The 17626-nt window shown below is 41.7% G+C and overlaps 1 protein-coding gene across 1 annotated transcript; it reads right to left on the reverse strand.

Moving 5' to 3' along the window:
- Positions 1-9135: 9135 nt before the first annotated feature.
- Positions 9136-16909, reverse strand: LOC308411612 (homeobox protein Dlx3b-like). The gene is made up of 3 exons (XM_080905566.1): positions 16380-16909; positions 13835-14019; positions 9136-11722 (listed from the first exon to the last, which is right to left on the reverse strand). The coding sequence occupies exons 1-3, from the start codon at positions 16729-16731 to the stop codon at positions 11276-11278; spliced, it is 984 nt and encodes a 327-aa protein (XP_080761692.1). The 5' UTR covers positions 16732-16909; the 3' UTR covers positions 9136-11275.
- Between the last annotated feature and the right edge of the window lie 717 nt (positions 16910-17626).

A 17626-nucleotide genomic window follows, 5' to 3' on the forward strand; every position in this document is an offset into this window, starting at 1 on the left:
GCTGTCCTGTTGGGCAACTTACTCTTACAAAATACATTTTTAATGTTAATGAGATTTTTTTTACTGCATAAATAAAGGTTATATAAAAGTCGCTGCCAAAAACTGATTGCGGCTTGTATCTTGCTACACGAATGTTGTTTGTGGCTCAAGATGACTTTATGTCATCCATAAGGGATGCATTTGACATATGTTTAACATATTATAGCCCAACAAGTTACTTATAGCACTTTAAATATGAGCAATCGCTTTTTGGCAAATACCGGAAATCAGTTTTTGGCAGACAATCACTTTTTGGCACAACACCGGTCCACGGCGATGACAGCACGGGAGCCTTTCTGGATGAAGCTACGTCGAACTGGGAACAGGACCTTGCGTCGTTCCAGGATCTCTTTGGGGAACTGGTCGTTCACGCTGAAGTCTGTTCCTTTCAGCTCTCTGCCGCGACTCTTCACCTGTTCCTTCTGTTTGAATTGACTGAATTTGGCCACAATAGGCCGTGGTCTCCCGGTCCGCGACCGCGCGCCCCCCAAGCGATGTACTCTATCGAAGTCGATGTTCTTTACGGTGTCCTCCGGCAGCTTCAGGTGGATTTTAATGAAGTTTTTCACCGTTGCCTCTGCGTCCTCTCCGGCAGTTTCTGGAATACCAGAAAACACAAGATTATCTCTCATGCTACGGGCTTGTAGATCGATAACGGACTCTTTTATTTTTTTATTTTCAATGTTTAGCTGGGTCACGTTATCGGTGAGAGATTTAACCGACTCCCGTAGCGTGGCATTTTCAGCGGCAAGCGTTTCCACCTGCTGCTGGCTGAATTCCAGGGATTCTCTCAGAGATTTAAATTCCCGGTGTAAAATCTCCACCAGGGACAGCCTCGCATCGAAACTGGACAATCGCTTGTCGATTGACTCCAGGATTTCTGCGATGTCTTTGCCGGCAGGCGATGTTGTACCGGGGGAGTCTGCCTGGCGACTTCTCTTCGATGACGGCGTCTCGATTTTGGCCGGGGAAGATGCACTCTGGGCCTTATGCATTACTAAATCTTGAAAACAGCGGTCGATGTAATCTTGGAGAGCGTCTAAACTCTCCCCGTTGTCCTCCAGGGTGTTAGAGATGATAAAACAGATGTTGTTAGTTATATGACAATTGATTAGTATATTTGGTAATACTGAAGCTTGGAAAACCTTTGTTAAACTCTATGCTACCATTTGCTTTTTCTCCGCCAAAATCTCCGGCGTCTGACGTCACCTACAACATCACTTCCGTCACTTACCGTTCCCTTCCCTTGAGTAATTAAACCTAATAGGCAGATTACTACATAATATACTTAGGTGAGTTCATTTTTCCATGTATATTGTGGACTTTGATGCAATATAAATATAGAATGCAAATACTTGTAAAGCACAACCTTACAGTGAATGAACAGAAAACAATCAGTACTGCAAGAACCAATTAAATTCTCAGTATGCTTGTCCTCTCACAAGCTTAAATGTTGGAACTTAAGATATCTACTAATGGATATATATGACTCACCTAGCTAATAACTAGCACCAGCCATTTGTGTGGCTACAAAATATTGTAACCGAGTGAACCATAAATAAGCAGATGGGCCAGCAGCAAGTTAGATAAACTGCTACTTCCTAGCTGGATGCTAAAGGCCTAACAAGCAACTTACTAAGTTATCTGGACTTGTTATCAAGTCTTTTTATCATCAACTTTTTTTTATATTTAAGTAATTTCCCATCCAAATATTCATATACATTCACAACATGGTATTCCACAGTACATTATGGTATAAGAAGACATCAGGCATGTGCAGGATGAATAGGAAATAAAGGGGAGAAATTTTCCTTCTTGCGTGAGGACTAAAAAGTAAAAACTATAAAACTAAAGCCTTCACAACTTGCTACTGGGCAGATGACAGCATGTGACCCCTTAGAGAGTAGAAAGCAAATAAAGAGGGGGATTCATGAATGAGACATATTGAGGGAGCGAGATGAGAAAAAAAACACATTAATTAAAACAAGTAATAAGCAGCAGGGGTCACTTTTTATTTGCTTGTTAAAGTTGACCCATGCAGTGCAGAAACACATGCATGCTTAGATTTTAAGTGCAACGGAGATACTGCAGAACCTTGGTTGTTTTTGCCCAAGTGTATGAGAATGTGGCTTCGTGTGTGTGTGTGCACATCTCAAGGTTTCTGTAATGCGCTAATGCATAAGCCTGACACTGATGCACAATGATATCGACCGATACCAGACGATCGCGTCATCCAGGGGTTTCAATCATCTCCTACATTTCCTGTATCAATAATGTAGTGTCAACTGTTCTTTGCCAGACAACCACTAAAAAATTCCTTTCATATACACAAGGATTACATTTCTAAACATAAAATTATTGAAATAATGACCACAAATTCTACTAAATTAAGGTCTGATGGTAACCATTAGTGTTATATACTTTACTTACTATACTGCTCAGGATGTGGCAAAATGTACAGATAAAATAATACAATTACAGACACTAAAATCAGTTACATAAGGACAATGTATTTACAGTGCAGGATACACAATGAAGACAGGCTGGAAGGGGTTAGATGGGAAATTTAATTGTTTAATGTGCTGTGACCTTAAACGGTGACATAACAAAAACAAAAAAATGACGGGAAATGAATAAAGAGAAGACACAGCTCTCGACTACATTTGTCTGTGCTCACTTCGAGTTATAGTCATTGCTACCAAGTCTACATTTTACTTTCCGCGTCCACTAGAGTCAACTTGGGTCTGAGTGACATTACTTTCATCATTACATGTAACATGAACTAAATAGATCTTTTTAACTTATATATTTTAGCTGACACATTAACTGACTTTTCAAACTGATGAAATTAAGTTCTAAGCACTATAAACCTTTCAATGGCTAATTGGAATGCAAATACTACAGAATAGCTACAACAATATGCTCAGACAAAAGCAACACTAGCTTAGACAGTGACAGGAACTCCCAAACACAATAGAGTCAATAATCCACCTCTTTCTATCACATTGAACAGCCGTGAATTAACAGTTACGAGTAAAATGTTAAGTGCATAGGAGTTTGTTTATGATAATTACCTTTCCACCTTTTGGAGAAATTACCAATAGGTCAATGCACAATCAACCAATGTAAAACCCTGCACTGGCCATTTCTACTGTTTGCATTCTAAGTGCATATTCATTACAGAAACATAGTAAAAAAAATAATAATGCAATTTATGAGATATATCAACAGATATGCAATACTTGGAACTAAGAATCCCTTTTTTCTGATTTCACTGGTGAAGTACATATCTTTGAATTTATATTAAAAATGTCCCAAAAATAACATAGCACAAAAACTAAGGTAATTCTGTTTGGTTGATATTTTCTTTGTTGTAACAATACTTCTTAGCAATAATTCTTATACTATTGGAATGCCTTTTTATTTCCCCTTAAATGGTGCCACATTTATACAAAAAAAATGCATTAGTGGGTTGAGTAGCAGAGTTGAGCATGTGGGTAGCGCCAATGAACAACTTGGACCAAACAGCTTATTCTGACTCTTGTTTTGAACTTGCGTCTGCTCAAAGCACACCATAGGGAGTAGGAGACATGCCACTGGTTGACTTCAAGCTGCACAAGTTCCACAAAACCAATAACAACATTCTTTAGAGTGAGCCCTAGTACCATCACCAAATTGAAGGCCAAGTTTCATATAATCGAATGTCAAAGACAAGCTGCAAAGTTAAGATCCCCAGGAGCTGACACCACAAGAAGACCGTTTCCTCTGTACTGTATGCAGTGTTCTACAAGGTTTACAGGACTATACGGCCTTTATCCAGACAATCTGGAACAGGATGCACACAGCAAATCCCTGGCCTGTCATGACTGCCCTTTACCATTAGGCCCAACATGCGCACTAGAACCTAAACATGTGGAAGAACTTTATGCTCAGTGTTGAGGTCAGATTTAGCCTAAGGCAGTTCTCAGCGCAGAAGATGTGGAGATGGCAGCACCAATAGGGTAACGGCTTTTGGTGGAGGCTACATGATGGTGTGGCAGAGCATCTCCCTCATTAGAAAGACAGACTTGTCATTATTGTGGGCAATCTCAATGCACAGAGATATTAAGATGAGATTCTGCAACCAGTGGCATATTAACACAGTTCGCAACCAAACTCTGATCTCCAAGATAATAATGCTTGCTCCTGAAGCCCCTGTTTGTTAAATGAATAAATTGTTAAATAGCCAGTATGTCTTGTTTCTTCAGACTTAAATCATCTAATCCAGTAAACAAAAAACAAACAAGTCAGTAGCAGAATAACCTGTCTGGCACCGAAAGAAAAGATTTGACAAGTTTTTCATGGGCGCAACCCACATAATCAACTCTGCTGCTCAACCCACAAATGCATTTTCGTTACAAATGTGGCAGCAAGTAAGTGTTAAAACAGGCTTTCCAACAGTATAAGCCTTACTGCCAAGAAGCAGTGTTACAACAACACTAAATACAAATATGCTTTGTTTGAGTGACATACACTGGAATAAGGCTCGCTTGGGTAAAGGTATGGGCAAACTGTCATACAGTGTACACATTTTATTTCAGTCTAAATGCATTTTTTGGATCCAAAATAACCAGTATTAGTTTTGGTCATGAAAAATAGGAAACCAAATTGGTTTCCTATTTTTATAGAACTGTTTTATCCACTTTTTTTCTCCAAATACATTGGCCCATATCAAAATTCCAAAACTTATAGTTATCTGGGCACATGAGCAAGTCAGCCTATCCTATTTCAAGGAATTTCACCCAAGTCCATCAGAAAGCTAGCACAAAGAGGCAACCACACACTCTCACAGTCGCATTCAATTAATATTCATTAACAACACTAACAAACATGTCTTTGTAATGTGGGAGGAAAAACCTGTTGGAAGCCAAACTGGCACGGAGAACATGTATACTCAGGCTGGCTAGCAGATTCAAACCGAGGACTTTCTTGCTGTTGCTGCTGTTCTGTTTGTTTGTATTATTGTAGGGTCTTAACCTTACAATATAAAGTGCCTCGAGGCAACTGTTGTTGTGATTTGCTCCTTGCAAAATCGTGAGCTGTTAACCACAAGCAGTTAGTTACTATAGAAATACGCAGATACATGTAGCTTTGATTATTAGGCATTATCTGTAGCACCCATTTGTTTACATTATGTTATTACTGAGAGACATAAATTGCACTTATAGTATGTTCCTTCCTGTTTGTCCTTGCTTATAGGGGATGGTGTGATAGTTCTGTCTATAATATTACTGGATTTGTGCTTATAATATAAAGTACCAACAGATGACTGTTTTGTAAACTGGTGCCATATAAATGAAATTGAATTGGCTTAAACAAATTGATGGGCTCAAATGGTAAATGGCCTGTATTTGTATAGCGCTTTTACTAGTCTCCCCTAGGGACCCCAAAGCGCTTTACACACCCAGTCATCCACCCATTCACACACGGGTGGAGGCAGCTACAGTTGTAGCCACAGCTGCCCTGGGGCAGACTGACAGAAGCGAGGCTGCCATATCGCGCCATCGGCCCCTCTGGCCAACACCAGTAGGCGGTAGGTGAAGTGTCTTGCCCAAGGACACAACGACCGAGACTCCGGGGCTCGAACCGGCAACCTTCCTGTTGGCGAACTCCCAACTCTTGAGCCACGATTGCCCCCCCAAATGGGTCAACTGACTCTTCAGCAAGTGCATTCTTCAGAAAAGAACATCCCTCTGTTATTATTTGGTTTGTCGTGTATTTTATTTTTGTTGTAACATAAAAGGCAATATCTCAAAATGGACACAGACGGAATAAAGATGGTGGCTTTAGTATCAGATTTCAAAATCACATATTTCTCCCAGGTCAGCACACACATTACACCTCGAGGCAGGGAAAGGAAAGTAATGTCAGCTTCCAGTCTGTCAAGAAGCTGTCATAAACCTTTCTTCTGCTGCGGATTTTTTCAACTTGGCTTGCATCAGGTTATGCCGTCACCTCTTCTCACCTCATCTCACCCTTTCAGCCCTCCTGCAAATGTTAAAGAATTTTTTTAACTGCCACCTCAGCTAACCCTCCAAACACACTGCGCAAATAAGATGTTCATTTTCTCCAAGTGAGTGAACATGCTTGTAAAACTCATTCATGACAAAAAAAAAGAGTCATAACTTGGCATGGTTGTCTTTGGTTGCATGAATATAAGCTGAAGATTATTTGTTAAAACTGTAATCTGTCAGGCAAAAACCCACAATGGAGTACCAGTCACAGGTCGCTACAAGTCTCTGTTTGCCCTTACTGTCTGTCTCCCTGTGATGTTCAGGTACATTCCTACCTGACACCTGGAAGCCGAGGGCTCAGCACAGGAAGGTAAGCACCTCAGCAAACATGGAAGGTGTTTTAGTGGATTTATGGTTTAGGGTCCACACCCTGCACACTTATGGATTCAGGGGAACGTGTCAAGCAAATGTAGACATCTAAGTATAGTTCTCACATTTTCCTCTGCCTTAGCAAGGTATGAGATTTCTTAGATAAAATCTTGAAAACAAACGTTATTGGCCAAAGGAATGCCTGATCCAAGTTTTTGAGCTTTCAGTGTTGCTTTACAGCAATTCAGGCGTCATTTATTATATGTTTACATGAAGATGTGATAAAATGCATGAAATTTGAATGGTTCACATTAGAGAACAAACAGCAAGTACAGAAGGGCAGATTAGCGGTTTTTGAGCATTGAGAATAACCAAAAACTGCTGACACGAGCCTGTGACTTAGTGTCCAGGATTAGCATCCACATAGCAATGACATACAACATACTCGTTGGGATGTGTTAAACATGGCATAATTATGGAAGAGCGTTTCTGCCACACACGAAAAAAAAGTATCCATAACTCAAAATTTCGAGTTAGCGCTTCCAATCAGTGAATGAGATCATTTCCTTGTTACCCGGAAGCTGAAGCCCTCAGCTACAAATGCTACAGCTAAGCTACCAGTATCACAGCCAGTCATGAATGCACAGATTGCTGAGTATTTTCAGTGAGGCTTCACAAATGATGAAATCCTTGTGTTATTAGCTGAATCACATGGCGTTACTATCAGCCACGTACTCTCGAAAGCGTCAGTTTGTTGCAGTCTGGTTTTGAGTGTGCATTCCTCTGCACCATATCCTTCCGGGTAACAAGAAAATGACGTCATTTACGTAGATTACAGATTGGCAGAGCTAACTCGAAATTTCGAGTTATGGATAGGGTTTTTTTGTGGCAGAAACGGGCTTCCATACTTAAAAGCACATGCACACACACACAAAACTGTAAGCCCACAGATATATTCAGTGTGTTACTTCAGTCAGCACTTTTTGTATTTGGTTAGGTTGGCCTGTATGCAGAATCAGAATCAGAAAGGTTTTATTGCCAAATGTTGAGCAGGTTTACAACATCAGGAAATTGCTGCGGTGCTTCAGTGCAAACATACTGTCATAAATTACGCTAAAATAGACATTAAAATAAAAATAAGAATAAGAATTAAAAGTGCTAAGTGGATAGATATATACATGATATATACATGAGTGCAGGTGGTGATCAGTGCCAAACATGGAATGATGCAGTGAACGCAGTGTAGGGTCATGTGTTAGTGGTGGGAACAGTCGTACGTTTATTGTTCATGTGTCCAACAGCAGAGGGGAAGAAACTGTTCTTATGGCGAGAGGTTCTGGTGCAAATGGACCGGAGCCTCCTGCCTGAGGGGAGCAGGTCAAACAGACTGTGTCCAGGGTGAGAAGGGTCAGCTGTGATCCGAGCTGCACGCCGCAATGTCCTGGAGGTGTACAGGTCCTGCAGAGATGGGAGTCTGCAGCCAATCACCTTCTCAGCAGAGCGCACAACACGCTGCAGTCTCTGTTTGTCCCTGATAGTGGCTCCAGCGTACCACACGGTGATGGAGGAGGTGAGGATGGACTCGATGATTGCGGTGTAGAATTGCATCATCGTCCGTGTTGGCAGGTTGAATTTCTTCAGCTGCCTCAGGAAGTACATCCTCTGCTGAGCTTTCTTAATGACAGAGGTGATGGTGGGCTCCCACTTCAGGTCCTGATGAATGCACTTGGTGCTAGTGATAAATCAGAGTCAGAATACTTTATTAATCCATCCATTTGCTTCCGCTTATCCTTTTCAGGGTCGCGGGGGGCGCTGGAGCCTATCCCAGCTGTCATAGGGTGAGAGGCGGGGTACGCCCTGGACAGGTCGCCAGTCTTGCTTTAATACTTTATCAATCCCAGAGGAAATTATGTAGTCACAGTTGCTCCTAATGTATATGTTGAGGCTTTATGTATACTGAGCTGTTTTAGACTATAAGAATAGTTCTAACATTTTCCTCCATGTGACTTTAGAAGTAGTAAAATCTAAGCATTTGGTAACCAGGAAGGAGTGCAGAAATATGAAGATGCCAATGCTGAGCACAACAGAATGCAAGACAGGCATCATAAAATCTAGAAATGCATTTGAACTAATGGTGTTGAACAATGGAGGAAGATTATTTTATTTCGTGGGAGGTTACATTGCTCTGCATAACTTTCCTTGCCATTCCTTTTAATGTCGTGGTATTTCAGACAAAGACACAATGTCATGTTTTCACTCTTCCTAGTAACATTGTTTGAAAGCATGCAAGTCTGTGTTCTTCTTCCTTGTCACACCCTCTTTTTGTTAGCTAACCCATGGGTTTGGTTGGTTAAGTGTAGCTTGTTTGTCACAGACACACACACACACACTAACTCTGCCACACAAACATTTCTCCTCCCCTTTTCAAGTGTGTGCCACATGAAAGCGGCGTACACCCGTCTCTCTCAGTGTCAGCGGTGTGTTATTAGCATCCAGAGACTCCAGAGTGTCTGCTGCGCTGTCACCTCCCACAGCCTCCTTTACACGCACCCTGCCTGTTTGTGTGTGTAAAATATATAGATGGGCGCAACCTGGATCTGCTGTCTGACTCACTCCGAGAGGCACACCAAGAGCGCACCGTCAGCACTACGCCTTTGTGTGTTTGGTGTATTCACGCGTAAACACGGGTAGAAATGAAAACACCAGCAGCAGATTGAAATACACAAAATAGTACATTTTATTTTCGGTTTGCTTTTTCAACTTTACAGAAAAAAAAGCTCCAAAGGCACAAACTGTTGTGCTACTTCATATCTACACTTGACACTATAAATAAAAAACCTGAGCACAGCACACTTCTGAAAGATTATAAACAGCTTGTTTTTAAAAATATTTTAGCACCAACTTGCTAGGAAGTGAAAGGCCAGGGGATTTTGTTTTGCTTTGTTTTTTAAAATAAAAAAAGTATTACTGAGCTAGCGAAAACACCAAAAGGCTTTAAAAGTGTGAGGAAATAACTAAAGTGATATAATCAGGGTTATCTCGGTTTAAGATTTAAAGAAAGGCCGGGCTATGATGTTTAAAAGATGTGGGAATTTATACTACAATGTGGTGAATTACGGTACTTGTAGGTTGTATTTTAAGCATTAGCATTTTTACAGCTTGGCTCAGGCTCAGCTGCCCTTAAACTTTTTGTAGCTGCGCACCAAACCTCTGTTGGAGGCATTTATTATTAAAAAAAAGATTAACTGAATAATATGTCTGTCTTTGGATATGCAACGCATATTCTGTGACCGGGAGTGGAGGATTCCAGCAGAGGAGTCAAACTCCGCTCAAGTATGTGTGTTCACTGTGTAGCAACAGTTAGCAGCTAGTTAGCTTAGCCTATCTTAACTTAGATTAGTTCTACTTATATGCTCTTATAAACTTTTTAAAACCCTACACTGCAACTTACGCCATAATCTGATGTGTGCTTCCTTATAAATACAACTATGTTTCGGATCAGCGCCACCTGCACTGACACTTTTGAGACCAGTATTGCCGATTCCTCCTCTGCGCTTCCAGCTACTTTCTCTTCTGTCTTAATTTTTTTAATTGACTCATCTTTTATCCCATGTATGATTTGCAAACAAGTCCACGTCTCCTATGCAAACTACAGGCAGCTGTGGCACTCTGCTTTTGATTGGAGCAATTACAAAGTGGTTTTTGATGCAACACCCCCTTTGTGACCAATTACACCCGTTGGCTGCAAGCAACCTCCAGGACTCATTCGCCAACCAGATGGGGATTATATATTTTTCACAACCAATATGGCAGACTGCATCATGCCATGCACTGAAATTATGGGGTGGATTGAATATGAGCCACTTTTTAAAAGAGCATCTTTAAGTGTTTTTAAAACATATTTCAGCTAGTTTAGCTTTGTTTCTAACTAACTATATTGGCTAGAAGCAGCTATTCTGGCTTTTAGCCACTAGCCCCCAGAGGTGAGTTTAATACACTGCTCATACTCATGTTCAGATGCTGACTTTGTAGCTACAACCAGCAGCGGGTTAACCTGCCTAACCCTTGGTGTGAATACTGGAACAAGAGGTGCGGCTCTATCTGAAGGGGGGGGGGGGATCACTTTTAGTCTAAGCCAAACCTCTAAACTGAGAGCACAAGCTTTGCTCTTCACTTCCACACAAACCAAAACCACCTGTTTGCTTGTGTTGCTAAGTCCGCTTTGTTGTTCCACAGAGGAAAACAAGTTTCATTCCAGCAAATGTGAAATTACATGCTGGTAATTATTCTCCTCTGTTTCGCTGTTGCGTTGATATGTTATGCGTGTAATGGTCATCAAGCTGTCATATTCTTATTCTATATCAATTCCAAGCCCTGCGCTGAAATAGTGTGGCAGGCTTTCTTTTGATGGGCGACTTTCAGTAGTATTACCAGTTTTAGTGGAATAAGTCTGTCTAACTCCCCCTTACAGAAAGAAGAAACGTGTGAGGGAAATACTGAGCATTTCTATATTTTTCTGCATAAATATATTCAGAATTCAAATATTTATAAACAAAACATGAACTGTTATCAGTGATATTGAATATAAATGTCAGTCTCTGCACTAAAAAACCCATTTGAATCACCCCGGTCTCCCACAGTGTTGTGAGTTCACCTTGTGGGCGGTGGAGGGTAAATGAGGCCGACACTTGTTTTCAATCCACATTTGCAGCCTGTGTGACAACATGTGTTTCGGGTTTTTGCAGTTATGACTCGGATTTGATGATCACTGTCAGGTGTTTCTGCACACAGCACAGCTCAGAATCATCCAAAAAAAAAAAAAAGCCCCAGGTGAAGCCCAGGACTCCAGTCGAAATGTTGTCCATTTTTCTACATCAGTAGACGGCTCCCATACTCTGTGTGGCCGACGGAGCAGTTGGTGGTGCGTGGTGCACTTGGCCTGACTGTGAGAGACCTAAGTGTGCACCCTGCTGTTGGTACCAGTTCTGGTGTGTGTACTCCCCCATATAGGCAGGTGGAGAATCCACCGGAGGCTGATAGGGAACCTGCCCCCTACTGGTAGGATCCAGCATTGCACTATTTTTGACGCTACCGTTGCTGACGTTTGGGTTGTTGCCGCTCCCGCTGCTGTGGTTGCTGCTGTTATTGTTACCATTGCTACTGTTGTTGTTTTCCCACACAGCTGGGGATGGAGGAGAGTTGCAGGCCATGGAGTCACTGGCGTCTGGACTGTGTTCAAGAGGAATATCACCGAGCGGAAACTCTCCGTTCTTGTAGAGCTTCTTAAACTTGGAGCGACGGTTCTGGAACCAGATTTTGACCTGAGAGGAAGAAGATAAAATGTTGAAGCAACTTAAATATTAGGATTTGTTTTTTGGCCACTAGTGTGTGACATATTGTAACTATATAGTTTGAGCATAGTTTGTAACTATAAAGTCTGAAATAGTAAAATATCCTTATTTGGCTTCTTGTTTGGAATTTCACTAGGATTGATACCATAAAGGTGTCACCTTGGTTTGGATTTTTTCCATCTTAGAATTTCGTATATTTTTGCCTTCACATGCAAAATCATCTATTTTATGCTTTTTAAAAAAAGCATCAAAATAACTACGACAGAAACAGAGCTATTGAAGTTTGCCTCAATAGCCGTTTTTGTGTTTGCTGTAGCGGGGAGGTTCAACTTTTGATGTTGAAACTTGTATTTCCAATCGACTAGCAGTGAATGTTTGCAGACAAGTCGGCATCTTCCACAAGAACTACAGGCGACTGTGGTAATCTGCTCATGACCAAGGCAATCACAAGGTGGTTTTAAGTGCATGCACCTTGTGACAGTTGTGGAATACACATTGTTCCTCCATGACCGGTTTCCACGTGACTACTGGAAAACTTATGTGAGAAATTTCTATTCATATTTTTCAAAACCAGCTGCCTATATTACGCATAATTGACTGGTAAGATTAGTCAGAGATATGGGTGCATTATAGTGTTAATCTAAGCCACAAGCAGAATGGGGAGAGTTTGAAGATAAACTTATTCTTCCTTCAACTTTCTATGCTAACTCTATAGCTAAAGCCAGCACCTAGTTAGCTTACCGTCAGTTTTTAATGTACCTATTTTCTTCTTTCTTTTTAGCACTGTTTTGCTAATCAAGTAGAATTTCTCTGCATAAATGTGAGTTTTCTCAGGCTTTCTAGCCAAAACATGCAGTAAAAAGCTTAAATAATCTAATTTCAGGCAATTTGTCTTAATTGTATGAATTACAGACAAGTTTAGCAGCTAGCTAGTAAACGCTATGTAGCATTTAGCTGCCGAGGAGGCAAAAACTGAGTTATATCCATTATGTGGCCAAGACAAAGTATTCCAAGTCTATTATAATGTTTGTTATATTTCATTAACCAGTATTTTAAAGAAATACAGATTTATATAATTTTTTTGAAAACTCACTGCCTTACTTAAATGTCTGTATCATTGCCTTAATCTCATCTCAAAGTCATTTCTAAAACGCACCTATTCAACAGCTGTTACCAAATAAATCTTGATGCAGCTAATTTTTAAACAATAAATAAGCTTTAAAAAAAGAATGAGGCATATTAATTCTTGTTTAATGTGGACTTTAAAGAGATTGTTAACCCTATTATTCTTTTATTTGTCAGTGAATGCTTCAAATCATATTTCATGCTTTTTCAAGCTGAAGGGAACTGTGCTCATGTCTGTGTTTGCTTAAAGCTTGGGAATGTTACCCGAGCATGACGCAGTGCAATGATTTACAACAGCTGTGATAAAACAACTCACACCTCAAGTTTTGTCTTTTATCACTCAAGCACAGATAATACGTCTGCTAGTAAATCATCAGGGCACGGAGATTACGACAGCAAAAACCAGACTGACACACTGCAACAACTCGCAGCGCTGCCTACAGTCAAGGTCAGACGTTCAGTGTAGTGTATTTGTGTTCTCCTCTATTTTCATCTGGGGGAGTTTTAAAGCGTGATTTTTTTATACATTTCACATTTTTATTTCGGAGTGATTCCAGTTCAGTTTTTTGTAAATTTTATATATTGTAGCATCTTTATCTTCAAGTTTTGAGACCTCTGAAACTTTAGAGTACACCTCAAACACGTCAGCTTTCTGCGCTGTGAATCTTTGCATTCAGCTGACATCGCTGCTAAAAAGCCAGCATCACTGTCCATTCAGCTGCTTTCATTTCTCACGTCTCTGATAGTTCCACTGCTTTAGGGCCTTTTCAGTTTAGACCCTGGCTTACATATAAAATGACCTTAGGAAGCCAAATTTGAATGTGAAATACTATCAGCGCATCCATTTCACAGGACACTTCACATCCTTTCCGTGCTTCCACTTGGCCGGTACTTCCGATGCTTTTAAATTCTGCAAGTCATGACTGAACTGCAAAGTTATCACCCATAAAGTCTCACCTGCGTCTGTGTGAGGCCCAGCTGTGCAGCCAGCTCGGCCCGCTCTGGCAGGGCCAGATACTGGGCTGTCTGGAATCTCCTCTGCAGAACTGCCAGCTGGTAGCTGGAGTAGATGGTCCGGGGCTTGCGTACCTTCTTGGGCTTCCCGTTGACCAGCCTAACTTCCACGTCTGGTTCTTCTTTCACTGCAGTGGCGGCGAGGGAAAACAAAAAAGAAGTAAAAATACTGCAATATTTTAACTGACGTATTACCCTTTCACGCCTACGTTTCTCATACAATGAACTAAACTTGCATTGTTTTACTACAGGGCAGTTGGTGCAGAGAAGTTTTAGCACAAAAATAGCCAGAGCCACTGCAAACCCCGAAATTTCAAAGAAATTCCGCCAGCACTCTGAGCTTATAATTTTGGTCTGAGTGTCTCCCACAGCTGGGGAGGGAGACAGAGATTTATAGGTGCTTTTCATGTAGCCTGGAGGCCTGACTGTATACAACGCCGCTCATTTGTCCTGTTGTTATTCTTGTATCCTTTTTTGGGGGTCTTTCTTTAAATATACAACCCCTCGTTGTTTGTATTGGAAGAACACATTGGGCGGCTCTGGTCCAGGACATAGTGTGAGTTATTTAGTAATAAGAAAGTCAGCAAATTGATCTTCGGCTCCTCCGGTCTGCAGTGTTCGACAAGTGAGTAGTAATAATCAATGCTAAATGAATCCCCATTGCATCATCAGTGTGTGTGATTTGTACAGGTGCATTGAATAAAGCAGCTTTTTAACAATAGTAAAGTACTGCATGCATGCCTGAATCTGAAAGGCAACTATTTACAAAGCAGTCTATATTGACAGTTTTTTTACAAGCTATTTTAATTATAATAGGCTTAAAAACATCATTTTGAAATTGCTTTTCACGTGTAAGAGTTCCAAAAGAGACTCATTACATTCCACTCCAGTGTTTTTCTTGCAGGCTTTGTAGCCAAAGTGGGAGTTATTCTATGCTAAACTTTTATATTCTATATTAAACCCACACACTGTGGTTGTTTAAAAAGTCATGTGCTAGACTCCGTACTTTTGAAAGAGAATTTAAAGGATTTATAAAGGAGAATAAAATGTATTTAAAGAACCAGTTTATACTAAAAGGTCTACATTTCTAGGCTGTGTTCAAATTCATTAATCGTTTGGTTACGGATGATAGGGTTTACATATTTGCACCTTTGTTTGTTTATTTATTTTTCTGGGCGTGGCGACAGGCTTTGCGTGATAAGGAACCATGCACGTTGAATGATTCAAAGGCCAAGGCTGACTGACAAGTCGTGACACCTGATGTACGTGGCTGTGGGCCAAAGTCCCCCGGGGCCGTTTCCAGGAGTGAACTCCCAACTGGAATGCCAAAAACAGTACACCAGTCTGTCAAGCTTGTTTTTTCCCTGTAGTTTGCGCCGGCACACCTTCCAAGCTCTAAAAAGGAGCCCAAAGAGAAATCTTTCTTGTTTGTTTGTTTTGCACTCAAAGGGAAGTTACAGAGAACTCCCTTTATGGTTGTTGTTGAAAATGTTGACGTTGCTGTGCTATAATACCGACACGGGATCAGCACGTTGAGCCCACTGTGAACCGGTTGCGTGTTAACAAATGAGTCGTTCGCTGCTGATACCGGTGAGGTTGAAAAGTCACTGATTAGAGCTGGAACGTGGCTCCCATCCAAAGGCCTTCGGCCTGCTCGTCATTTCCCTATCAAAATACGATCTGAATCAGGTTCAAAGCAGTGATGATAAACAGGAGCGTTTTGCACCGAGGCTCTGCTCGCAGTGACTGAAGCTCACCGGTGATGATCCCCGTTTCTTCGAGGAATATATACCCATCACGTCATCCTGCCTCATAGAAACTACACTGATGCCTTAATTGTTTGTGATATCCCAGACAAGCTTCCCATTGATATGTTTATCGACGTTAAAGCTTAGATTTTTATAGACTTGTCTTTCCTTTTTTAAAACGTTTGGGACTTTTAAAACAAGGTAACACAAACTGTAGCACTCCATCAGCTGCATATGAACATGGTTGTTTTGTTTTGTTTTTTTTACTTTGTAGAGTTGAAGAACAGCTACTCTTCATAATATCTTTGTGAGTCTTCTTTCTTTCTTTACACAGACACGTTACAAGGTTATTTCTCAACAAAGTGATAGCCAGCGCCTCTCCCCGGAGCCCAGCACCATTGTGTGTGGGATTTTGCTCCTGCCTAATCATTTTCTCGTGATGAACAATAGAAAGTTATTTGAGAATCCGTTGAATGCTTCCACATATCTATGAAATGTGATGTGTGGAGAGTTGGACGCAGTGGAAAAATGAAAAACAAAAATAACTTTCTTTTTTTTTCTCGTGCGTAAAACTCATGCGCAATTATTGGGTTCATGTGGCGAGACATGAGCTCTTGCCATACATCAGCCTCAGGTGGTCAGTGTGGCTTTGACAAAGATGGAGAGCAGCTTACGCAACAGTGCTTATCACATTTATGCTCATATTTTTTTTAAAAACTTTCCGTTACGGGTGAACTTACCGCTGTCCTGCAGACTTGGCTGAACCTCCCTGTTGAATGCTCCGTGCTCCCTGTATGCTGCATGGGGGTAAGGGTACTCTGCCTTCCCAACGGGGTAGGCACCGCCGGGACCCATTCCGTTGAGGCTGTAGTGGTGGTATGCGTACGGGTTCATGTGCTGAGCGGAGTACGGCTGCTGTGCCGGGTAGAAATCCTGCGAGCCGTGGAGCGCGCTCTGACCGCTATAGAAGCCCATATCTGTGGAGGAGGACTCCGGCATGGTCGGGGAATCCTTGGAAGCCGAGATGGAACCACCGGCCACGGGGATGGAGGGCTTCTTCTCCTCGAAGACAGGTGAGGACTGCCCGTTCATTTTCAGGCGTTTATCTCGCTGTTGTCGTCTCAGATCGGGTTTGCTCTGAGCTCCGAAGCAGCACTGTTTAGAAACTCCTCACACAGTCTGAAGCTTGCGTTCCCAAACTCCCTTGACGCAGCAGCCAGGCTGTCCACCGTGGCGGCGCCCAACCCAACTAGAGCCCCTAATTACAGGGCGCGCCGAACTGAGCCAAGCCGAGCAGGACAGAGAGGAGTGGATGTCTCCTTCTCATTGGCTCGCCTGCTCGTTCCCTGCCTCTGCCCTGAGGCCAAGACAGCGCTGTCGCCTGTCTGGCTCCCTTCTTTTCCCCACATAAACCTCCAGTAAGCCTCTCCTAGGGCCTTCACCAGAGCGCGTAAATAGCTGGCAGGACTTACTCAAAAGTCCTTATTTTATCTACCTCGAAATATATTCAAGTTAACATAGAGAACCGTGAGCAGAGCAGATAAAATATGTAGCTACTAACCAAACTATGCGTAATGGTGTTGCGATAAGGAGTGTTAACGCATTAACGTAATAGTGCTGCCTCCCATTTAAATGCAAATAGAGCCAGGTGCTGTTTAAGAACACGTTGGGAGTTATTTACAGTTAATCAAGGCTCGTCGTTTTCTTCTTTTACATGTGTCAATGTGGGGCCCCGGGCTTCTGCTCTGCCTGGGATGGGGGGAGAGAAACGGCCAGCAACAAACCTACTATAAGTTTTGAGTGCATGTGACATTCCCGAGAGACAATACAGGAGGATAATGGTAAAGCTTCCTTGCAGTACCTCAGTTTGAAGTGAAACAGTACAAAGTGCTATAGTTTGCAGTAACAGAGGGAGCTTGTTAAAAACTGAATGCTAATTTGGCTTTTTGCATACACAAATTACCATCTCCCTCACAGGCTCTTTGAT

Source organism: Rhamphochromis sp. 'chilingali' (genome assembly GCF_963969265.1).
Source record: "Rhamphochromis sp. 'chilingali' genome assembly, chromosome: 15".
Taxonomy (NCBI): Eukaryota; Metazoa; Chordata; class Actinopteri; order Cichliformes; family Cichlidae; genus Rhamphochromis; species Rhamphochromis sp. 'chilingali'.

Excerpts from the sequence above, each read along its gene's own strand:
- LOC308411612 (XM_080905566.1), bottom strand. The coding sequence starts at position 16,731 with ATGAACGGGCAGTCCTCACCTGTCTTCGAGGAGAAGAAGCCCTCCATC. Across the intron at positions 14,020-16,379 it reads GCCAAGTCTGCAGGACAGCG|TGAAAGAAGAACCAGACGTG; the intron begins GTAAGTTCACCC and ends CCGCCACTGCAG. Across the intron at positions 11,723-13,834 it reads TGGGCCTCACACAGACGCAG|GTCAAAATCTGGTTCCAGAA; the intron begins GTGAGACTTTAT and ends TCTTCCTCTCAG.